General features: G+C 41.6%; 1 protein-coding gene across 11 annotated transcripts in view; it reads left to right on the top strand.

Annotated features, from left to right (window-relative positions):
• The window catches only part of gal3st4 (galactose-3-O-sulfotransferase 4), a 28,553-nt gene extending 4,118 nt beyond the window's left edge, over window positions 1-24,435 (top strand). The window contains exons 1-6 of one of the 11 annotated variants that reach the window (XR_004616998.1): window positions 4,078-4,383; window positions 12,350-12,466; window positions 15,288-15,588; window positions 16,671-17,774; window positions 22,442-23,032; window positions 23,143-24,435. Coding sequence is in view for 9 of the 11 variants with exons in the window: in XM_034615505.1 (XP_034471396.1) it covers window positions 4,361-4,383; window positions 12,350-12,466; window positions 15,288-15,588; window positions 16,671-17,768 (1,539 nt within the window). In the remaining 2 variants the exon portion in view is untranslated. Of the gene's footprint in view, window positions 1-4,077; window positions 4,384-12,349; window positions 12,467-15,287; window positions 15,589-16,670; window positions 17,977-18,134; window positions 18,412-18,737; window positions 18,770-22,441 lie in introns of those variants that run through there. The other 10 variants (XR_004616999.1, XM_034615510.1, XM_034615509.1 and 7 more) reach the window with 10 other exon arrangements.
• The last annotated feature ends 566 nt before the right edge of the window (window positions 24,436-25,001 follow it).

Raw genomic sequence — 25,001 nt, 5'->3', positions numbered from 1 at the left:
GACTGCAGGGAACCGTGTTAGATGGTTTCCTGTTTAAGAGCAGATTAAATTCTGAATATCCGTGACATTATTGGTGTAAAGAGAAAGAAGATGTAATTCAGAGGAAAGAAAATATTTTCTGATCACAAAGACAGGATTTTTAACTAAAAGTATTTCAAACAGAAAAAGGTTGTACCTATTTTGACAGGAATGTAGGAATATGGTGAGAAAAATCTGTACATGTACAGGAAAATGTATATTAATAATGAAATAGATTTAGTAAAATACTCTGTATACACATTGACTATACACTACCGTTCAAAAGTTTGGGGTCACCCAGACAATTTCGTGTTTTCCATGAAAACTCACACTTTTATTTATCAAATGAGTTGCAAAATGAATAGAAAATATAGTCAAGACATTGACAAGGTTAGAAATAATGATTTTTATTTGAAATATTAATTTTGTTCTTCAAACTTTGCTTTCGTCAAAGAATGCTCCATTTGCAGCAATTACAGCATTGCAGACCTTTGGCATTCTAGCTGTTAATTTGTTGAGGTAATCTGTAGAAATTTCACCCCACGCTTCCTGAAGCACCTCCCACAAGTTGGATTGGCTTGATGGGCACTTGTTGCGTACCATACGGTCAAGCTGCTCCCACAACAGCTCAATGGGGTTGAGATCTGGTGACTGCGCTGGCCACTCCATTACAGACAGCATACCAGCTGCCTGCTTCTTCCCTAAATAGTTCTTGCATAATTTGGAGGTGTGCTTTGCGTCATTGTCCTGTTGTAGGAGGAAATTGGCTCCAATCAAGCGCTGTCCACAGGGTATGGCATGGCGTTGCAAAATGGAGTGATAGCCTTCCTTATTTAAAATCCCTTTTACCTTGTACAAATCTCCCACTTCACCAGCACCAAAGCAGCCCCAGACCATCACATTACCTCCACCATGCTTGACAGATGGCGTCAGGCACTCTTCCAGCATCTTTTCACCTGTTCTGCGTCTCACAAATGTTCTTCTGTGTGATCCAAACACCTCAAACTTTGATTCGTCTGTCCATAACACTTTTTTTCCAATCTTCCTCTGTCCAATGTCTGTGTTCTTTTGCCCATATCAATCTTTTCTTTTTATTGGCCAGTCTCAGATATGGCTTTTTCTTTGCCACTCTGCCTAGAAGGCCAGCATCCCGGAGTCGCCTCTTCACTGTAGACGTTGACACTGGCGTTTTGCGGGTACCATTTAAAGAAGCTGCCAGTTGAGGACCTGTGAGGCGTCTATTTCTCAAACTAGAGACTCTAATATACTTGTCTTCTTGCTGAGTTGTGCACCGGGGCCTCCCACTTCTCTTTCTACTCTGGTAGAGCCTGTTTGTGCTGTTCTCTGAAGGGAGTAGTACACACTGTTGTAGGAAATTTTCAGTTTCTTCGCAATTTCTCGCATGGAATAGCCTTCATTTCTAAGAGCAAGAATAGACTGGCGAGTTTCACATGAAAGTTCTCTTCTTCTGGCCATTTTGAGAGTATAATCGAACCCACAAATGTGATGCTCCAGATACTCAACTAGCTCAAAGGAAGGCCAGTTTTATAGCTTCTCTCACCAGCAAAACAGTTTTCAGCTGTGCTAACATCATTGCACAAGGGTTTTCAAGGGTTTTCTAATCATCCATTAGTCTTCTAAGGCGATTAGCAAACACAATGTACCATTAGAACACTGGAGTGATAGTTGCTGGAAATGGGCCTCTATACACCTATGTAGATATTTCATTAAAAACCAGACGTTTCCACCTAGAATAGTAATTTACCACATTAACAATGTATAGAGTGTATTTCTGATTAATTTAATGTTATCTTCATTGAAAAAAACAGTGCTTTTCTTTGAAAAATAAGGACATTTCTAAGTGACCCCAAACTTTTGAACGGTAGTGTATATGCATACATTAGGTTGATTGTCATTGTCTTTCCAGATGCACTTTCGCTGCACATGAGTGAATCCATCCCACATACAATTCACACTGTTGAGCAGTAAGAACAGCTGAGTGGTAAATGAATGGTACTTGCAGGCTGCTGGTCTGTGAAAGACGGTGAGTTATTGGTGGATAGAGCTGATGTGTTTTTAACAGCTGCAGCACTGAGCGACTACTGAACAGCAGCGATGTCCTGCGGAGCTTGACTACATTTTCCAAATTAACAAGATAAAATAAAAACTTAGGAGCTCATGTTAAACTCATCATCTTAATTAATTCAGCTATCTGAAAGACTGATCATATTTTGTCACCTCCTTGGGGCTGTGGCTCAGAGGTGCACATAGTAACACTGTATGACTGTGTTGACAGAGTGACCTCTATTAGTGTTATAACTGACCCGACTGTGCAAACAGTCATGTAGCTGTTTTGTTTCACTCCCACCCCCCCACCACCACACGTCTTCAATGTCTGAATGTCAACTGCTGACGAGTAGCCAAGGTAGAAGAAGTGCTCCGATCCTTTACTTGACTGAATGTACAAGTATCAGGTTAGTGTACTGTATTTGACCTCTTTGGGCTTTCACCTTTCAACTGTTTTTTTTTTTTCTGTTGGAACCCTTGTTTGACAGAAGGGTAGAGGAGAAGTAAGTCAGATAGGACAGCTACAACTAGAGTGTTTTTGTGTGGGGATCACAAGTTGGGAACCACAACATGTTATCTTTGTTAAGTCTTAATTACTTAACAACTAGAGGCTATATTTGTCATATAAATGTAGTTGAGTAGAAGTAAAGGTGATATAAATCAGGAAAACACTTTTGGAGTCTCAGGGGTAAACAGTGTTTATGGAACCCCTTCTTCAGACATAATAAAACACGTGGTGTAAATGACACCGTTTCGAGTTGAATATGAAGGTCGGGGCTTGCGGATACTTGAAGCTGATAACAAGGAATTACAATAATCAAGTCTGGATGGAACTCTCTCTGCATCCTTTTGAGACAGGACATGTCTGATTTTTGAGATGTTGCGTAAGTGAAAGAAGGCGGTCCTAGAAATTTATTGTAAGTGAGAATCAAAGGACAAATCGGGAATCAAAGTTGACTCCCAAATTCCTGACTGTTTCATTAGAAGCACGGGTAATGTCATTGAGTGCAGCTATATCATTAGATAATGTATCTCTAAGGTGTTTAGGGCCAAGTATAACAAAATTGTGGGTCATCCAGTTTTGTATGTCCCTTTCAGCCTGGCTACAGTGCTTAAGAGGACCCTGTCTTCTTTTCTTCTCTTAATGTGGAGTAGTAGGCAGCTTTTGCTTTGTGGAGGGCCTTCTTATATGCGTTTAAACTATCCCTTTCCACCACTGACATAATTAGTTCATGGCACGGATAAATCTTTCGTTTATACATGTTGTTGGCACCTAAAACTGTTTTTCACAGTCAAATTATAAACATTATATTATCTTCCTTCCAAGAACAAGTCCCCATAATGTAAATCAATCAATTTTAAGTGAAGACATTTAGGTTTTGGTCAGGATAAGGGTCAGGTTTAATCAAAGAATAACTATAGTTAAGTAGTAAGTCTCCAAAACAACTGACACAACTGTGATTTGTGTGCGTTCGTGCGCGCGCGCGCTCACGTGTGCAGACCAGACTGGTTTTCCCTGAATGCCTTTCTGTCGGCATCGGAGGGTGACGTCAGATTCAGATACCCGTTTTTCAAGGTCGCAGAAGTGAACCAACCCAGACCGGAAACTTACCCATGTTACGTTAGAATAAAAGCACGGACTTGAACGCGCACACATACGTCTGTGAGATAAAAAAGTATGATGAACATTTTTTTGTTTGATTTACAATTTGTGCGATACGGGTTCCAGTTCCACAATAAAACATTGAGAAATAAGCTCATTACATAGTTTTGACTTTTAATTCTACCAACAAAAATAATATTAAAGTCAAGTTCTCTGGATTGATCTAATATACTATCATTTCTATCATGTTAGAGAGTGAGTCATTAAATATTCACCCTATCCTGTTTCCACTGTATTTGTAAAATCCTGGTTTGCCTTTCTGCGCGCCTGTCCAGTCGCTCTTATTTTGGACGTGTCCGGATGAAGAATTCCATGTCCTCGCTCTTTTTCTGCGCACCCCCCTGTTACAGTCTGTGCCTTGGCCATCAGCAGTTTAGGCGCTCTAGTTGTCGGTGCACAGAAAGGGGATTTGGTTAAAGACCCGGCCCGGGACCGAAGGACCGAGCAGTGTCCCAGGGAATGACCCAGGATCCGTGTCGGCGGGCCCGCTCCGGCTGCATGGCCTGATCTCCACCGGCGGCGGGGAAGCTGCGGTTGAAGCCTCCGAGATGCTCCGAGCTCTCCGCAGCTGCTCAACAACACCGTCACCGATACCGGCCCGGGGACTCAGCTATGCTTTTCAGACGGAGAGCCAGGTAACGTTAGCTCGCTAGCGGGGGCCGTCAGAGGGCGAGGGGGGGGAGAAGCGGCTCCGGGCGTACGTCGGAGGCGCCGAGCGGCGGCGGGGATGCGGTGGTTGTGTGGCGAATAAAAGGGCGGCGCTGGGCTGTGATCCTGCGGAGAGGGGAGAAGGTGTGGGTGGAGGAGCTCCTCCACACGCAGCGGCCTCTTTCTCTAACATTTATCCAGTCCAGCTGTGCGTGTGTGTGTGTGTGTGTGTGTGCGTGTGCGTGCGCGTGTGAGACATAGGCTCCTTTTGGGGACTTCCTTCAGTGTAAAGACCAGTTAAATTGAGGATAGTTTGTCCAGTAAGGGACAGAAGCTGTGTTTTTTGTTTTGTCCCGGTCTGGGTAAAATGAGTGAAATACAAGACAATGCAACGTCCTCAAAAAAAAAAAAGAACCATTACAACGTTTGTGTTATGAACTAAATTCTCCCTTTGTGTTGTGGGGGCTACAGATTCCTCTGCGTGGATCACTGCTCTCACTATCACGTAACCATTGTACGTCTGCTTTACTGTGTCCTCGCCACATGTTTGGTGTTAAATGGTGACGGACAGGAGGCTCACCGTGATCACTGTTACTGATTACCCCGAGGCCACGGTGGAGAGACCTGGAGAGAAACGCACTCAGAAGGACACACAGCTTGTGTGTCCTTCATACTCTGTTTCGGCTAGGACCACACTGTCAGCACATTGTCTCTTATGGCCACTCAGGTTTGGTTCCACAGCAAAGAAAGCCCTTCTTTTTTTTTTTTTTACAACACATTCCACTAACAATAAGTGGAAAACAACCCATCACAGGTTTCCAGAGCCTATAGAGCAGGGGTCTTCAACTCAAATTGCAAGAGGTCCAGACATCGACCCTCCTCCCCTTCTGGGGTCCGGATAATCAGAGACGTACAAATATGGCCTCTGACTGAATCGGCTTGGTTAACATTTTTATTGCACAAGGTTGCTTCTGTAACATTACAAAATCAAACACAAACTGGCAAAAATACAATGCCTATTCTGGACAAACATGAAACAACGCGCACTTCACATTCCGTCTTGGAATTTGCATATAGGCCTACATTCCTTTTAACCATAAAGATGTAACATCCTCAAAGACAAACGTATAAAGTGCTTTAGGTGGAACTGAGCTTAACCACCACTTAAAGATTGAAGCAAAAACTTCTTAGAAAAAGTAACAAGAAATAATTTTCATAGGTTCATTCACATTTCATTCGCCTGTTGTCTGTAGGCCTGCTTCCCTAATTCAGTGGGAGAAATTTGCTTTGGCTTTCTCTGCTAGTATTTTGAACCTTGGGAGGAATGGGGTCAGTGCCATTCTCAAACAGGAATATACATGTAAGAGAATGTCATTCTTGAACGGTATTTGGTCTTAAAAATGTTAAGTGTTGTGGAGCCAAACATTGTCACGGTTGTGTGTACTGCCACTTTAGTGAGACCAGGGACAACTTTCTCAGGTACAGTCTGTAGCCAGAAGCTGGCAGCATCACTAACTCCACACTGCTCTTTCAGTGCTACATTCGCTTGCAGATCAACAAGTTCCATCTGTAGAGATGCCATATCTACCCACTTGAGGGTAATTTTAGCCTCCTGTGAAAACGTGGTCACATTTTTGACCAGAAAAGGATTCTGAACGAAAAGAAGGACCTGTTCTCCCAGGCTGAAGTCCTCAAAACGATCACTGAAGTTTCCAATCAGTTTTTGTAATGAACTCAACGTGAGAGGAAATATCTCTCTCACCCTGAATTTGCTTCATTGCTGAAAAATGTGTAAAGTTCTCTTGGAGATCCACTTTGAAAATCTCCAACTTCCGCTGGAAAGACTGGACAGCTGCTACCAAATCACACACAGTTGTTCCTGCCCTGCAGTTTTAAGATGAGGTAATGTAGGTGTGGGGTTATGTCAACTAAGAAGGCCATAAAATCATTTTTTCTCTCATCTTCCAAAAACTGAGCAAACTGTCTGGCCTTGCGATTCTTCTGTTGTTCCAGGAACACTTCTATTTCATTTCGAATTGCCCAAACGCGTGCTCGAACTCTGCCTTTGCTCAACCGTCTAACATTGCAGTGCAGCAGTAGGTCATTTGAATTTGCACAACTTCAGTCAGGAATTCTCTAAGGAGGCGATGTTTATGTGATGACGATGCCCTGAGAAAGTTGATAAGTTTCATCACAGTATTCATAACCTCTGCATACTCTTCTGAAAGAGTAGAGCACAGAACAGACTGGTGGATAATGCAGTGATATGAGGAGAGGTCTGGGTTGTCCTCTCTCATTCGAGTTACTGCTCCTTTCTCTTTACCCATCATGGAGGGCGCTCCATCGGTGGTGATGGACACAACATCTTTCATACTGATACCTCTCTGTGTTAACATTTCTTTTATAGCTAAGTATATGTCTTCCCCTCTGGTGTGTGTTGTACGTGCTGTGATGCCTAAAATGTCCCCACAGAAATCTTTCCTCTCTGCGTGGTAAAATCTGACCAAAAGTTGAGCATTGTCACTAATATCAGTTGAGTCATCAACTGCTAAAGCTATGCACGGTGCACTCTTAATAGCAGCAGTGAGCTGTGACTGAACATCCTCTCATAATATTTCTGTGTGTCTTGTGGCTGAGAGGGGGGGGGATTTGTTTAATTTTTTCTGTCAGTTCACGTCTTTCTTTTCCATCCAGAAGTGTTTCGGACACAGCATTCATGCACTCTTTGACGATACTCCCATCTGCAAAGGGCTTTTTATGTTGTCCCAAAATCCACTGTATTCTCAGCGAACACTCGTATGTCCGCTATTGTCCGGAGAGGGAACGAGAGAGGACCTGCGTAGATCGCTCACACTGGGCTTTGAGCTCATTTATTTTCTGCGTCCTTACCTCGGACTGCTGCGGGTAGGAGTCTTCAAAGTGTCTGTGTTTGGTTTAATAATGGCGTTTTAAATTGCCGCTTTTGACAACCGCAACACACTCGGAGCAAATGAGACGCACCGGTCTTGTTGAGCTCACTGCAGAAAGAACAAACGCATACTTTTTCTGTCCACTCTGCTCGGAAGACTCGGTTTTCAACGTCAACTTTCCTAACTTTTGATAACGCCATATTTCGGGTCTGAACTCATTTGAGCTGTATATTGTAAAGCAGCCAGGAGCAGTGCATCAAAGTATAAAATATTTCACTTCCTGTCGCCAGCAGGTGGCGCTGTGATAATGAGTCAATATTGGCGTATGGATCTGTTCAGGCCCGGACTGTGATTGTGTGTAAGAGGTTTGAGGCTGATTGGACTATTCCCAGAGCCCGCTTCTCCTCGGTGAGAGACTGTAGTACGTGCTGTTCCAGCGGGTCTGCACGTCTTGCTGGAGTCTTCTTATAGGCATGTTAAGCTACACCTGAATATCTTCTGAAGCTTTTCCTCAAACGCACCTGCTGTGGCTTGGCTAGTGTGCGAACCCCGAAACTGCTTTGCTTGTAGAGCCACTCTCTGGAGAGTAAAATCCTCACCAATCCACTGTGCAGTTGAACTGATGCGAGACAGTGGGCTGACGCTGCTAGTCCACATATCAGTGGTGAAGCTGAAGGCTGAAATGTCCTGCAGCAGGCTGTTGACGTGCTTTTTCACCAAGTCATGCAGCTTTGGTAATGCGGTTTCTGTGATGTGGTGATGGCTGGGAATCTCATAGTTCGGCTCCAGTAAACTGAGAAGACAGCGAAATCCTGTATTATCTTCAACTGACAACGGCTGGTCATCAAGAGCAGTGAACTGGGTAAGAGCTTCTGTTATTGTTACTTCTCGTGGGTTGTCCCTGGACATTTTTTCTCGCTTCTCCAGCGTTTGCTGCAAAGTTGGTTGTTGCTGTTTGCCGCTGCTAGCATTACCAAACTCCTTCAACTCTGCGTTGTGTTGGTTCTTGAGACGCTTTATCAAATTGCTTCTGTTAAAGGAGCTACTTTTCACCCCTCCTCTTGACAATTTAGCAGAGCATAGTTTGCAGTCTGCTCTACTTTTGTCATCGTTTATCTTGAAGTATCTCCAAACTGCTGACATTGCACCTCCTCCGGCTACCTGCTCAACTGACATGAGGTTGATGTCAAGTTGCCGTAAAGTGGTATCAGGTGCGGTTGTATCGGTGTAGTTTTATGCATCCCTAGTCACCAGGGGGCGCTGTGATTTTTAAATCATGATTTCTGTGTAGATGTCATCAGGCCGGGACTCTTGTCATACATGTCCAGTTTGGAGTAGATTGGACCATGTATGTCCGAGATGCAACAACCTTGTGTTTTGATGGCGAATCATCTAAATTTGACGCCACGCCGTGTGACAAAAACTCACAATTTGAGTTAGTTTAAACTTCAAGGAGTCAAGATGACACTGAATTTGAAGTTGATCTGATTATCCAATTGGTGCCAGGGACCTCCCCCCCCGTCCGGTCATGATACACGTGTGTACCGAATATAAATTAACTTTCACAAATTTTTAATTAAGTGTTTAGTATAAAATATGACTGTGAATTCAGATCAACATGAAAACTGTTCTCACACCAAACTGAAATCAGAAGACTGAGATGATCTCAGCAGTGGGGCAAAACGCCAGCAGCTCTTTAATTTTTTTGCAGGAAATGTACCTATTGTGAGTTTAATGTCTTTTTGCTAAAGATGGCAGGTTAGAAAGTTTCAAAGCTTAGAAACTGACATAATGTACTTAGCTACTAGCTTTCATACTGTGACTACATTAGACAATACTGTGGTTTGCTTGTGGTTGAATGAGGTTGGTCATTGTAGCTGCATCCTTGTGTGTAAAATTAATTACAGCAGACTGTTCACAGTGACTATACTTACTAAATGTGATAACGGCTGTTGGTCTCTCATCATCAAATTTATTTCTGGACCACTGAGAACACTCCCAATTCAATTTCATTCCGCAAGTCTACCATCGATTAATTACAGATCTATTCAAGCAGATTGGAAACTTGATGATTCTGTAACTTTGGATAAATATTAAATTGAGTGCTCCTCAGAATTCATATCTTTAAGCCTACATGTGCAAAATGCTTGAGTGGGAATTATAATAAATAACAGCAACAGTTAAATGGGTCTCATCATTGATCTCCATCTTTCCGTCTGCCAGTCCGTCCGGGCTTTCCATCCATCCATTTATACTGCTTTTCCTTTGAGAGTCGCAGCGGGACCAGCCTATCCCAGCTGACACTGGACGAGAGTGATCATTGATATTCATAAAAACAATAAAAAAGACTTCTGTCTTATACCACTTACTGTCAGCAGCAGTTAAATCACTATCTACCATCTGTCATGGGGCTTGAATGAATCAGGGAGACGATGTTCTACTACAGCACCAGACTTCATCCTTATTTCAGGGTTTCCATGCGTCCTAAAAAGTTCTCCATTCACCTGAATTTTAAATTTCTTAAATATAAAAAGCAAAAGGTTGGCTTGTGAATATTATACTTTTATGACATTGCATTAACTTCAGTCTCACTTTTAAATGTATTTTCAGGAAAACTTTGCATTGACATGACTAACATAGATCTAGTGGTTGGCGGTTTGATCCCAGTCTCCTCCATTGCGCATGCCGTAGTGCAGTGGTCACCAACCTTTTCGAGCCCAAGAGCACTTTTTAATTCCAAACGTAAGCCGAGAGCTACCACCCTGATATCTTCCAAAAAACCCACTTAGGAGGGTCATATTCATTATTTTTTGCAATTTCTGTTAAATATTCAAATTAATATCAATTCATATTTACAATGCAAAATATGTAGCTTCTGTTCCACATCATGTTCTGCAGAGGAGATGCTACTGCAGCACAATGTTTTTACTAATAGGCTTTGATTTGAATATGGCCACAAATATGATTATTGCCTTGTATGAAAGAAGTCCCTTGTACTCAAATAAATACCAGTACTACACAGTATGAAGCCGTGCATCTTTCGGCTCCTGCAAATATTTCACAATAAAAAAAACTTTTTAAACAAGGGAATGGATATCATTAACAAACTCTGGAGTGCTTTTATTTTGAAAAGGCTTACAGAAAGTGTTGCAACCATTTGTTTGTGACATAAATTCATCAGATAAACATTAAAACTCAGGTGAAAGATAATTTTCTCTGTTTATACTGCTGTGAACCAAAATGTTTATCTGTCTATGACACAAATGTATTTACAACACTTTACGAACCCGTTTCAAAGTAAAAGCACTCCAGCGTTTCACCTTCTGAATCCACTCATTTGTTCCAACGGGGCTTTGATTGTTATCGACAGACCGAAAGATGCGCATCTTCATACCGCAGAGTCCTGACATCTAGTCTCGTACATAATCCAACTTGTATTGAAGGAAATGCAGGAGATAAACCAGCAGCTCAGACGCCAGTAGTGGACACACAGCGCGTGTGAAAAACAGACAACCGACACACAGACAACCGACACACAGCTGATCTGCGGCGCGACGACAGCCAGTGAGTCCAGAGAGTTCGGGGATCGACAGTGAAGACTGGCAGATCGACCGGTAGATCGCGATCGACGGGTTGGCGACCACTGCTCCACATTGTGCCGCTTTGCCGTCGCAACAGTTGCCCCGCAACTGAGACACACACATTTTTCTTTCACTGTCGTAAAAAAGAACTCTTCCTCCCAATCATTATGAAAATAGTATGTTTTCTTTCGCTTTTCTGCCATGTTTTCTTTAGTTTGGGGGTAAAAACCACATCTAGCTCGCCATCGTTGCTGCTCCCGCCAGCTTGTCTCAGCATAGAGTGAGATGGCGGTTTGACTTTTTTTTTAATTTCAAATTTCAGTTTCTTTTTTTTTCTTCATTTTAAAATTTTTTTTTCTTTTTCTTTTTTTTCTTCTTTAGAGCATGCCTTGCGGGCGACTTGCGGGGTCCCTGCGGGCGACCAGGTGCCCACGGGCACCGTGTTGGCTACCTCTGCCGTAGTGTCTTCGGGCAAGATACTGAACCCCAAATTTCCCCTTCTTATTGAGAAAGTGCTGCACATAGACGCACTGTATGAATGTGTGTGTGAATGACAAAAACTACTGTAAAGCGCTTTGAGTGTTCATCAAAACTAGAAAAGGACTATATAAATAGAGACCCTTTACAGACCATTTAACTAATAACAACTGACACAAACTATGCAGCTTGGCCACAATTTATCAGAGCACACTCGATTGAGTGTGTCACCAACATTGCATCTCCTGTCATCAAAAAGATATCTATCTATTCTAGAAGTAGAAGTTACATTGGTTTGTATTATCTTTCATATAGAGTTCAACCAGATCTAGGTTGAGAACATTGAGTGCTCGGCTGAAGCTCGATGAAAAGAATGAATTTGAAACTTGCTGCACCTCGTGCAAGAAAACACAATCATTAGAGTCACATGGGAGGAAAACCATACTGCAGCCTTAAAAGGTCACCAGAATGCAAACACACACGCACACACACACACACACACTATTATTCTGTTCACAATGTTCTGTGTAGTCATGCTCAAATGAATATGAAAACATAATTTACTGATACATTTGCTTTGTATGTAATTCTGGCACAATTTTCCCTATATCCTTTGTAGTTTTTTTGGGCCAGTATGGAAGTGAAAAGTGTTAAATCAGACTTAAAATGATCCTAAAATATCTAAATTGAACCCTTTTATTTGATTCATCACCTACTCTCTGTTCATGATGTACTAACTTAAAGAAAAAGTCTAGAAAATTTAATGTAACTATCAAATATATTGTATTGATCAGAAAATGTTATTCTGAAGTTAGTATTGATAAACAGCATCTTAATGATGAAGATGCCCTGTTGTCTCTGGATGTTTCCACGCTGCTCACGTGTCTGTAACGATGATGAGTATGATGCATTAGTCATTTTTGTTTTATGAGTCACTCCGTTGTCTCCCTCTCTCTGACTCTCTCCCTTGACCCATCCTCCCCCAGGATGTTGCGATGGCTGGTTTGTGGTCGCTTGGGTCCAGTGTGGATGTGGAAGGCATTGCTGCTCTTCGTGGCAATTGCCTTCGCCAGCCAGCTGTTGGGGGTCATCTTCAACAAGAGGTAAGTAGTTTCATTAATTGTATTTTATCAGGTTCTAATTGTAGCTGTGCCTCTAGTTCATACGACAAGACACAATCATTTTTGTGGAATCGCTACAAACAGCAGATTTGATCATGCGGCTGAGAAATCTTACCAAACCGAGTTTAGCCTTAGTGAACTTGGAAATGGGCCCAGTTTACCAATCATTGCACTTCCTGTGACTTCGGGCTGCTGCACACTAGAGGAATTTCAACTCATGACCTATTTTTAAAATGTGGGAGATCACAGAAAGACTGATTTAACCGTTTTTTAATCGTATAATCTTCAGAACGCACACACTAGATGATTTGGCCAGAACGTAAGACCACACACTTGCCATTTGTCGGAAACAATTTGACAGTCGGGATTCCAGAGACTTGGAATCACACAGAAACTCACAAGTTTTGTTTTCTTCTGTGTTTTTACTCACCGCTGTACAACTACGCAAACATCCGGTTGGTGGTGCTTCTCGGTCAGCTCGCTCTCATTGGCTACTGCGGGTTTCTGTCAGGGTCGATTATCGTGAATATCAGACATGTTTGATATTAACGATTAGAAATTGGGGAGACTATCTTTATAACCTCCCCACACTTTAGGACTATTGGGGCACTGACTCACCTCGAGTCGGGAATGCCCCCACGATTGTTGGAAGGGGCGAATTGGGTCGGTGTGCAGCAGCCTTTCTTCATATTTTAAGTCAACTATGGGTTCACCAGTTAAATGCTTCTAATGTGAAGCATAAAAGGAAATGATGTTTTCTGAGGATGTAATAATGGTCACATAACTGCAAATGTATTGTAAAACTTTGACCAGTGGGCCATGAATATATCAATATTCTATTGAAAAAGTTAGCACAAAGAAGCACATTTCTTTTTAAACCAACATTATGAGAATTTCCTAAATGTATTTCTTTTAGAAAATTGTGACCAGCATCTGTGGTTTTTGGACATTTGACAGAGTCTGTTTGTTCTGGACAAACCTCTTAATATTTTTGACAATTCTCTCCTGACATTAAGTGTTATTTATTGGGCATCATTCCCGGAGATACTAATATGGGCTGATATATCAGCTTGGGTGATGTGTTCTTTGGGCTGTACAAGATAATGGATTAAAATGATTAGTTCAGGAGATGTGTTTGTACCATCCATGTCTCAAACCCGCCATACTCCTACTAGCTCTATAAACAGATGCTACATGTTTATATGCCGATTCTGTAAGTGAGGGACATTTTAGGGACATAAGCTTCTGAGTTTCAGTTTCTAGTTTGACCAATCACGTTTGAGCAGTCTTTGATTGGCAGCAGGTAAACAGTCCATGTGGAGAGTGAAAGAGGAGAAACGCATTGACCAAAATACATTGGCTCCTGCCTTTTTAATGAATCTGCATTCATAGCTCGCTCTGCTCTCCTAAATAGCAAACAAAGAGTTAAGGAAATGTGATGGGGCTTTTCAGCATATAGTTACCATAGACACAAGTGTATGTTATGCAATTGAGGCACATGTTCGTCCATTCTACAAATCTACCATTTAAAGAAAACAGCGGAAGCTAGGGCTGCTGCTGCTGCTGCTTCCGTTTTTTGCTTCATAACTATAACCACAGCAACACATGTTGACTGATGTTCAGCATGCAGACGTCTGCAGCAACCACAAGACCCACACTGACAGACAGTGACTGACAGAACTACAGTGACCAAGTCCTATGACGCCTCTTCAGTGTGTTTTGGTGTGGGAAAACAGGCTGGGAGCAGCATTAGCTATAAAGCAGGATTGTTTTAGTTTATCAACTAATTGCATGTCCACTTCCAAACCATACTATTCTAGCTACAGCTTCAAGTAAAATAGGTGAAAGGCAGTGAGGTGAGAGATGAGTGTCGATGTAACACACAATGGTAGCCCCTGACTGTTACCACTGTCTCAGCAGTGTGGACAGGCACCATGTCTCTAGATGCCCAGTGTGTGCAATAATATTGTGTAATGTTTTTTCTTCTTCTGATAACCCTGCTAGAGCTACATTTGTGGAGTTTTTTTCTGGAAACAAATATGCAAAGCCACAAAGATTGTAACGGCCTAACAATTACAGTGACCCAAAACTACTAGGAGCAGGAATATGGAAACAAGCAAAATGCCAGTTTCAACATGTTTTGTCAAATGTTGGCTATTTGGTTTGATAAAAGTTACATGATCACATACACTGTCAGTTTATATATTTTAGATCAGTAATTTATCGTTGTCAGGGCTGCAAATAATAAATCTGTTCATATCAAAGATCAAGTTCGTTTGTCAAGTACAATGACATTTACTGCCTGATGATTTAGCAGGCGTACACGCAAACTAATTTATTATTCCAATAGTTTTTTTTATTAGGTGACTTTGAAAATATTAACAAGCATTTGTTTGCCTATTGACACAACCAGCATGTACAGAGCAACATTAGCATTTGTCCTTTTTTGTTTCCTTCTTTGACCTCTAGTTTTGTCTCCACCAACACCTGAGAAGATTTGTTTTTGTCTTTAGCTGCTCAGTGCTCCACTGTGTCCTGCTCTTTTCACTGCCTTCTGCAGCTGGGACTTTATACGATGGCAAAACCGCAGCAATGAGAGAGGCTATAAAAAACACACAGAGCTGAGGGAGAGTTGTTGAAAATTCTCTAAGGATCCATCACAAGTAACACCTTCCACATTACATAGATTGATTTCATCCATTGTTGATTTATACAGCTTTAAGGGACTAAGCTTTAGGATTATAAATGTGCACTGTTTGATCAAATGGTAAACATAGTTTTTTTTCCTCCACCTTTCCTCCAGCAGTGTCCACCCAGCTGCTCACTCCATCTTCTCGTCCCCTGATGCTCAGGGGCCCTCTTTGGGCTCCTGTCAGCCCCACACCCACATCATGTTCCTGAAGACCCACAAGACGGCCAGCAGCACTGTGCTCAACATGCTGTACCGATTTGGAGAAGAGCGCAACCTTCGCTTTGCCCTGCCAATGGGCTACCAGCTGGGCTATCCACTGCCCTTCAATGCTCACAGGGTCAAAGGTTATCGGGGTCCTGGAGCCATGGAGTTCCACATCATGGGAAATCACATGAGATTTCACAAGCTGGAGGTGAGTTATGCAGAATAGCAATGTAAGCTTGACATTTGGACAATGATGATGGGATATGTGATGTGGATGCATTGTGTTATAAAGAATGAAAGGTTAGATCGTGTATTTGCTTGGTTAGTGCATAGAAGGTATCAAAATTTGATGCGCTGAGGCACAAAACCGGACTGCTGTGGAAACTTCTATTGATCACGTATGTCCCAGGTCAAATTCATCCCTATGAGCAGTTGATTATGTAAAAGAAATGTGCAGCTTATTTATGATAGTCCCAGAACCTGAGGGAAAAGACGCACTGTCTCTCTCTCGCTCTCGCTCTCTCGTTTGTACTTCTATCTTAGTGAGGACACTCATTGACATAATACAATCCCTAGCCCCTCACCCTAACCTTAAACATCCACACTAAATGCCTTACCCTTACCCTTAATCTAACCTAAACCTAATTTTAACCCCAACTATAAAGCCAAGTCTTAACCTTCAAACAGCCCATTGAAAAAGTGAGGACTGTTAGAATGTCCTCACTTTCCGAAAATGTCCTCACTCTGTCGGGTCTATGCTTAAAATGGTCCTCACAAAGATATAAGTACAGGAACACACAGTGTGATTGGACACACGTGTAAACTGACTCACACTGTATGTATGGAGAGCTGGAGGAGATGGTGGAGATCGGTTTGGCTTGACGCGGTTGGGGAAGAGCACAGCGCGAATGATAGAGACACAGAGGGGAGCAGTAAATTACTGACAGTGCAGCTAAAACTGTAAATAAATAACTTTTCACTGTCCAAACATGAGCTCAAATTAACACTGTAACTGGACAACCTGGGTGTCTAACCCGGACTTGGTGGTGCTGTGGACAGGCTGTGTGCCCTCTCCATCGGGCTATGGAGCTGTCCGTGGTCCCTGCGTCAGGGATCGACAGATTTCTTCTTAAAGCGGTTGACTCGTATCTGGTGATCATTTGACAACTACGAAAGGATTCTGTGCAAGGCATCTGTTGCTCAGGGAAACCAATATACTACTGCTTTAGTTGAATTGCATCATATTAATTGCACATTTTTGTAACCACATGTCCCTCCTCTATCTCTTAGGTGGAGAAGGTGATGCCGGAAGACACCTTTTACTTTTCTATCATCAGAGACCCAGTTTCCCTGGCTGAGTCCTCCTTTGCTTATTACAAAGAGGTAGCACCTGCCTTTCGGAAAGCTAAAGGCTTGGGCGACTTTGCTGATGACCCGAAGAAATACTACGACCCTCGTCTACGCAATAATCACTATGCCCGTAACCTTCTGTGGTTTGACTTTGGAATGGACCACAATGCTAATTTCTCTATGGCACTGGCTCAGCGTGGTGAGGCCATGATCCGCCGGGCCTTCAAGCTGATTCTGGTGTCTGAGTACTTTGATCATTCCATGATCCTGTTGAGGCACGCCCTCTGCTGGCCACTGGACGCTGTTGTCTCGTTCAGCCTTAATGCCCGCCAGCAGAAGCCCAGTGGCATTGGGGTGATGAGTGGGAGCTGGGTGGGCAAAGCTGTGGCTGGTGTCGGTGTTAGAGGAGGACATTCTCAAGCCAAAATGCCGCCCAATCTGCCACTCACAGAGGAACAGCGCGAGAGGCTGCGGCAGTGGAACGCCTTAGACTGGTACTTATACAAAGCCGTCAACCAGACCTTCTGGGAGGAAATTCAGAGGTTTGGTCTCACTGAGATGGAGCAGGAAGTAGCTCTTCTCAGGACACGGCGGGAAGAACTGGCCCGGGTTTGTCTCAGGGATGGTGGGAAACCTGTGGAGGCATACCGGATCCGAGATAAAACCATCCGGCCATTTCAGAGTGGATTAGTAAAGATTCTTGGCTATGAGCTTCATCCGGGGCTGGACAACACCACCAGAACAGCCTGTCTGAGAATGATCAGGCCAGAGATCCAGTACAAAGACGTGCTTGATGCTAAACAGTTCCCACGGGATTCAGCAGCTCAAGTCCAGCCAGGGCAACAGGGCCAGGGACGGATGGTCTCAGCCGGTGGCTCTTTTTTAAGACAAGACTCCTCGAGAACAGGAGAGACGCTGGTGGTGGGAGAGGTTGGGGGGAGGACAGTGGAGGAAGGGGAGAGAGACTGGGATGCAAGCCATTCAATTCGGACCAACCAGACTTTGATGCGAGGAAAAGAAAAAGGAAGGTTGAGATAGTTTGAGGTGAGTCTCCTTCTCAAATATGGTACCTTTGGACTTTGGAGAAAACAGAAAGATCCTTCTTTGCACTTCAACTATTTGGTCATTTTCCTGTATTCTTATAAACTGTCCCTGCTCTTAGTTGGTGTAATCCTTTTGGACTTGACTTTGAACCACCGAGCGCCTGTGATGCTTTCATGGCTGCAGTAAGAAGCAAAAAAAAATTGAAAGGCCAACTTTGATTTTTTTTTTTTTTCTAAGGAGAAGCAGTTGTGGTGTTAGTGGGTACTGGCTGCTGTTCATCACACATCCATGTGACAGCAGACACACGGACGCTTGTTTTCTTCTCTCCTCATATTCATATTTTTTAAGAGTTGTGATTTCCATGTTGACCTCAGTGCCCGTGCTTGAAATTTCTCAACATAAAGGTAAGCGTGGCCCCAGTTTGTGCCTCTCATGCAGTTCCATTACAGTGCATGAGTGAACATCGTTTTTTTTTTTTTTTAGATAAATGCCTGATGGTCTTTCAAACATTTGGGTCATGTTTCCAGAAGCCCTCAGAGACTCTGGATGATGAAATATCCTCACTGCTGCTCAGTTTAAACGTGTTTAGCTTGTTTCTATAGTTGCTTAATCAATTTTCACATTTCCCAAAGGGGCACACAAAGGATGAATTTGACGTTCCTTTCAATTATTTTGTATTTTCATGCAAACTAATATCAATCAAATTTTATTTGTATAGCCCATATTCGCAGATTACAATTTGTCTCATAGGATTTACAATGATTCTGTATATAATCCACAAAATGAGCAGGGATATATTGGCCGTTTTCAGACATTTTTGTGAAGGATCTCCGGCGCATTGGGTTTGGACAACTCTACAGGTTTCCTTTCACACATGCACACCCCAGCGGGAGATTCTCTGCACAGACGTGTTCGCAACATCAAATTCTCCACAGGGTTCGGACGAGGGGTGGAGCAGTAGGCAGAATCTAATATATTAATTCTGCTGCAGAGATCACATGATTTTGTTTACAGCACATTGACACATCATCACAAACTCTCTTGACATCTTCTTCGTTGTCTTCTACATGTGTAGCAGCAGGAGGTCCCCTGCAGGGAATCCAGCTGGGGGATCTCCTGCTGTGTTCTCACATTGACGTCTGCTGACTTTTTTCTGATCTCATACTATGGGGTCTGGTGGAGAAGGTCTTCAGAAACTGCAGAGGCTCTCACCTGGACATTTGCATTCACACATACACCTCCTCTGGAGAAATTGCGTAGAATCTCTAAAGTTCATGCATGTCTGAAAGCAGCTATAGTACTGTGTGTAATTTCCATCCACCTGAAATATCATGTAGTGGATTTAAATGATTTTTATTCCGACGGTTGGAAGAGTCTTGTGACAACAGTTGCTAAACCCCCTTCTATGTCTAAGAGTATCTTTCAGAAAACCTCTTTGAATCCAATGTAAGAGTAACGCATCAGATTGCAAACTAGGGTCAGAGTATGTATCGAGCGAATTTTCCATGCCTGATATAGTTTCAAGTCCGTGCGGGTTGGTAGTTGTTCAGGGGTTCAGCCTCGGAGAGATAACCTGAATGTCTTATCAAATATCTCTGAATAATACATGAGTGGAAAAGGATCCGAGGCCTGCACTTCTGTTCTGAGCTGCTTGATACTCACCAGTCTCACCATCTCGGCACATTGGTTTCTTCCACTATCCGCTAAAATAGATGAAATGTATCCATTGTCTGATACATGCAGGCACATTCCCATAGAGAGCCCATTGTTTGGACATGATGTCATGAATGTCCTCTCTGATCACCGCCTATAATTTGATACAAAACCTTAATGTTTCAGCAGAATTTTAGTGATGTAGATAGGGTGCTGTGACTTGACCTTGTTTTAGATTACATGGTATTATTTCAACGGGACAACAGTGCTGCCCAGGAACTTGCCCAGCCTCTTAAAAAAAACCCAAAAGACACAATAGCTTTGGGCACAGGAGAACTCCAAAAGACCCGGTGTCCTGTAACTGGTCACGTGCTTGCTCATGTGAAGTGAGCTGACTGAATTAGTGAGAACTATAGTCCGAAGCTGTGCTGCAAAGCCAGCCTGGCTGTTAACTTGACTTTGCTTGTATGGAGGTCAGATCCAGTGATTTGCATTTGTGAGGTATCAGAACAATCAGAAAAACAGCAGCTTGATAAGTCAAGTTGTTGACATTACACAAAAAACATGGCGGCCGAAAGTAAATGTTGGTTGAGGGTTGGAACCTTTTTGATTAATGGTACAAATACGTGTAATGCATTTACATTTTTAACATTTAATTTGTACTTTAGAATTTGTGATCATTATCTGCTGTTCATGTAGAGTGACCTGGATTTGTTTGAAATTGTATTTATTAGCAGTAACACTGATAACGAGTCAGTTTCCGGGAAGGTATCGGTGCAGCAACAACTCTGGGGGGGAAAAAGTTGCATCTTTGTAGCATCCAGGTTTTTTCCACATTCCAACTTCAAAGCACATAAACACGCAGAAGTCAGATGAGTGACTTTGCAAGTCGGGGAAATGGGACCATCTGAGGAGCAGGTGGATGTGATATTACAGTGCGTTCCTTTTAAACCTGAAAGTGGCAGTGTGGATTTTAAAATCCATGATGGCTGCTTCCCACGTCACAATTAAATGACGTCTGTAGGAGCATACTGATTGTTTGTCATTCTCAAATCAGTCATGAAGTCACAGAACTGTCCCTCTTCTGTCTGTGTATTGTTTGAGTGTTTGTATATACTAAATAACTAAAAGAGTAAGCACAGCAAAGGGTTTTATGAGGCGTCCATCTCGGTTTTCTGACTACTTGAACGTGGTCAGCTCAGGTGTCATTCCCAGCTTTGACTTCTGTGGTTATTGGAACACATCATTAATTACATATGTCCTTGTCAAGTGATCTGCGAAAGCTGGCTGTAACGATAGAAACCAGGCCTGAAATGGTGGGTGTCATGACGTCGCTGATGTGGTTCACGTTTAGGTCTGTGACGTGAATATGTCAAGTAGGGCTGTCAACAGCATCCGATTTCCATTAAACATTTATCATGCCCAAAATCATAAGGATAACGTCACCATATCTATTGTAAGTTTGAAAAGCAATTATGAATATACTAATGATACTATCAGTCAATTTCTCAATCAAGTTCTTTTTCATTTTTGGCAAATTAATTATGGTCAAAATACTACAAAATAATAATTACCAATATATACCTCCCAGGATTGTGCTGATAAATGGTTTTCATCAATGATCAGAGTGATCACAATTTACCATTGATTTATTAAATCATTACTATTATATAATTATTATTACTTGGGGTAGTAGCATTAAATTGAAACATACTTGTGACTTAAAATGGACGGACACGTGCAGAGACCGAGCATATCAGTCCCTGCCTGATTTTCTTTTTTCGTAGCTGTAAATGAAGAACAGAATAAGTTCATTGTTTAGCATGTGACCAATCCAGAATGTAGGAGCAGTGGGAAACTGTTCTCCTTCTGTTAACTCGGTTGTCATGTGGTGTGGGAGTAAAGTCAAACACAGGGATTGAATGAATACACATGAATACACATGAATACGGGGAACTCGTGTGAGCTGCTGCTGGATAACAGACACACTGGTCTGTGTGTGACACTTCTGTGCCAGCACAACACAGTGGCTGCTGTGACACCACTCAAGTACTGTGGGCCGAGTCTTTTACAGCCATGCTGTCCAGTCTTTTGAGAATGATATTAAGTGATAAATATTTAACAGGTGAGGGGTCATGGTATGACAAGGGGTCATGTGTCCATCCTCAGCGAGCCATAAGCCATCCTCAGGTTATTCCATTTTCACGATTTACACGATTAAAGAGTGAATCATTGTGTTTACTCTACAGTGTTGTTTATTGATATTTCGGCACTCTACACTTATTTATTGTAAGTTGTACTCTACATGCAGTATTTGTGTTAGCCATCTTACAGGATATGATCGTTTTGAGGAGCTATAGACTAGTGACAGTCGAATTAGTATTAGAGACCTGGTAGACCACACTGTCTGACAACTCAGAGCTGGGTGTTCTCCATGGCGTGACAAACTTAACCAACATCCTGTATGAATAAATGCTGAAAAATAATTTGACACTGCAAGTGACGGGGTTAGTATAAGACAGACAGTGTAGGTGATGGTACACATACTACCAGAACAATATACATACACATAAAATATACACAAGATGCATGTCTGCGGTAGAGAGGATTGCCCCCCCAAAACAAGGTCATTTACACCATGTATTAAGCCTACATGTCCGCTGATCTCCTCCGATGAGGTAAGGTCAGGGACCGTCGGGCGTGCTAACATCCGCTGGCTTAGCCACTTCCTATTTACACATTTATCTTTAGAGACTTTAAATTTGCCTCTGTTACATTAAACATCATTACAGTGCTGTTTGTATGCAAAATGGAGCCTTACCGATACCTGATCCTGATCCTGGATGGTGATACGGTGCATCACATTCATATATATCTACTGAAATACTGTCTCAGTCACATCTCAATCATTAAAGAGGACGGGAGTGACTGCACAAATTACTTACTGGCTCCAAAAGGTATCTTCCATTATGGTTAATTGAAAGCATGTTAAATTATTTCTGCCTTTTTCACAGACTGAAGAGCTCCCGTGTCTTCAGTGCTACCTCCAGGATCACGGTACTTCAGCACCACTTCATATTACACTGCACCTGACTGTGCATCCTTTCCCACCATTTAATTTGCTTTTAGGATTGCCTTCTTTGTTATGAGCTGAGACTGAAATGTTCTCGGACATGATTTTTTTGAGGCCATTACGTTAAGAGGCGTTAACATTTGACAGTAAACATTGAACATATTTCTCTTTCTACTCAAACTTACAGTGTCAGATCAACATTATCGATATGGATTCCTGGATGTAGACCTTCTTTAGAAATGACCTTAAAAACGTCTGTAGCATTTCTGACCTGACATTTTGTTACTTATCAGCCAAAACTCACATCAATATATCTGTTTATAAATTGTCAGTGTATTGTTCAGGCTCCAATGCAACAGATGACAAACAAATATTTTTCGGAAAAACTTCAACTTTCCCTTCAGAGCCACCATCAGATATTGATATAATATATATAATTCTAATGGGCACATGTTCTTGACAGTTGGACTTTACATTCCCTAAATATTGGACAGTTCATTGTCTTTCTTTAGCGCCACCCTCAGTTCAACCCGTCAACTTTGGATATAGGAATGCAGATTGCTTTAAGATAAGCATACATATTTTGCCACCATCAAGATACACTTTACATGTGTAATTCCAATGCCGAGGCTCTAAGATCAGCTAGCTTGTCCAAACTATGGATACCATGTGCATCGATGCCCTCATTTTATTGTGATGAAAAGGCCCCACATACTTGTTTTACGGTGAAACTGATCCACATCTATCAGATGTTAGCCTTTCCATGACACCACTGTTTAATCAGCAGCAGGAGAAACACAAATTTCAAAACATTTTTTCATGCCTTAGGAAGTCATATAATGTACCAGGGCTTTAAAACCTTGTCCCTCTGTATTTAATATTCTATTTGCCATGTGTACATACTGTATTTATCAGGGCTTGTTCTCTGTAGGGGTTCGTGATGAGAGGAGGAGTGTGCCTGTTGCAGTATGATGGAATTTACTATTGATGTTGGGGGGAAAAAACATTGATCCAAATGTGCCAGTCAGTAACTCGGGCTGGGCCGTTATTCAATATTACCATTTCATTTCACTAGGATGGTTGCATCAGTCACATCATGTTTTTCACATAGTTTAATCACAGAAGTTTAGATTTTCAGCAGATTGCAGCTTTAAAAAGAAACAAAGTTAGTTGTTAGTGATGTTTAGGTGTGAAGAGGGCAATCTCACTATACATGATTATGAAAAATATTCATTACACTGAACAGAAGTTTGATTATTTCATGTGTACACATGATTTCATGATGAATACAAAAATGGTTCTGTGACCACTTTGTATACACTACTATGTTTAATTCCCACTTACATTCACAATTATACAAATCCATTATGTGCTGATAGCTAACAGCAACTAAAGTGTGCATAATTTTCAATTTCTTCAATTGTATTTACATGGCTGTCTTCCCAAGCTCTGTTTTTGCTTCAAACATTTTTACTGATATGGTACTGTGACTTATTTTGTAGCTTGTTACAAGTATTAAAGGTTTCCTTTATGAACATGGTGTATGTTATATTGTGTGTAAGAATGATGCAGAATATAAAATGTACATCTTTTGTCAAACCTCTTTAATTTTTCAAGGGAAAATGAGCACATGCTCCAATTCATTTTGTTCATCTCTGATAATGCACATTTTATTCCAACAGCTTCCATCTCCGCCTGCTATCCTCACATCCTGGATTACAATTGACAGGAAGTACTTGAATATTCTCAAATTATTACAGATTTGACTGAAGTGGAAGTGCAAATGTTCATTCAGAATGCAATGGTGTACCCTGGCTTGGATTTTACTTGAAACTGCATATATATTTGTGGGAAATTGTAATAGACCATGCTCTTTGTGTGCATCCACTGAGTTGTTTCTTTTCTGGTACTGAATAAAACATTTCTTTAATGTCATTAGTTGTTATCCTGGTCTTAACTTTCATGTTTATTCATTCAGCTGGATAATAAACTGTTTGATTGCATCAACACTTGTCAATCAAATTAATTTGAGTTTTGATGTTTTAAGTGTCATTTGGGAAAGAGAACAGTAAGTCATACATAGAACATATAGTTTTCATTAGGATACACTGGTCAACTGGTTGTAGCTGATAAATACTCCAAATAAGATGTGCATCTATTTTACTCATCACTCTAGCTATTTAGCTATTTAGAAGATTCAGGTTGTACATATGATTAGCTCAAAAGAAAGCGTTACCTTGTAAGGGATTATCTGCCAAACAAATAAACCACTGGTTTATAGTTTACAGTTATATAATCTATAATTAATTCAGGTTGAACTTCAATCAACTGAGATTCAATAAAGAATGTGGTCATTCATCAGTAATGATAATCTAATCTAAAATTTGCATCATAAAATGGGCCATTGTTAATTATGACCACTTTTAACAAGTTTGTTTAATAAAAGTCAGAAGGTTTTACTTATTTATCAACTGTGTTCTGCTTAAATTGTGTTATATATT

Source organism: Hippoglossus hippoglossus, chromosome 18, assembly GCF_009819705.1.
Source record: "Hippoglossus hippoglossus isolate fHipHip1 chromosome 18, fHipHip1.pri, whole genome shotgun sequence".
NCBI lineage: Eukaryota > Metazoa > Chordata > Actinopteri > Pleuronectiformes > Pleuronectidae > Hippoglossus > Hippoglossus hippoglossus.
This window is presented reverse-complemented; position numbering and strand designations above follow the sequence as displayed.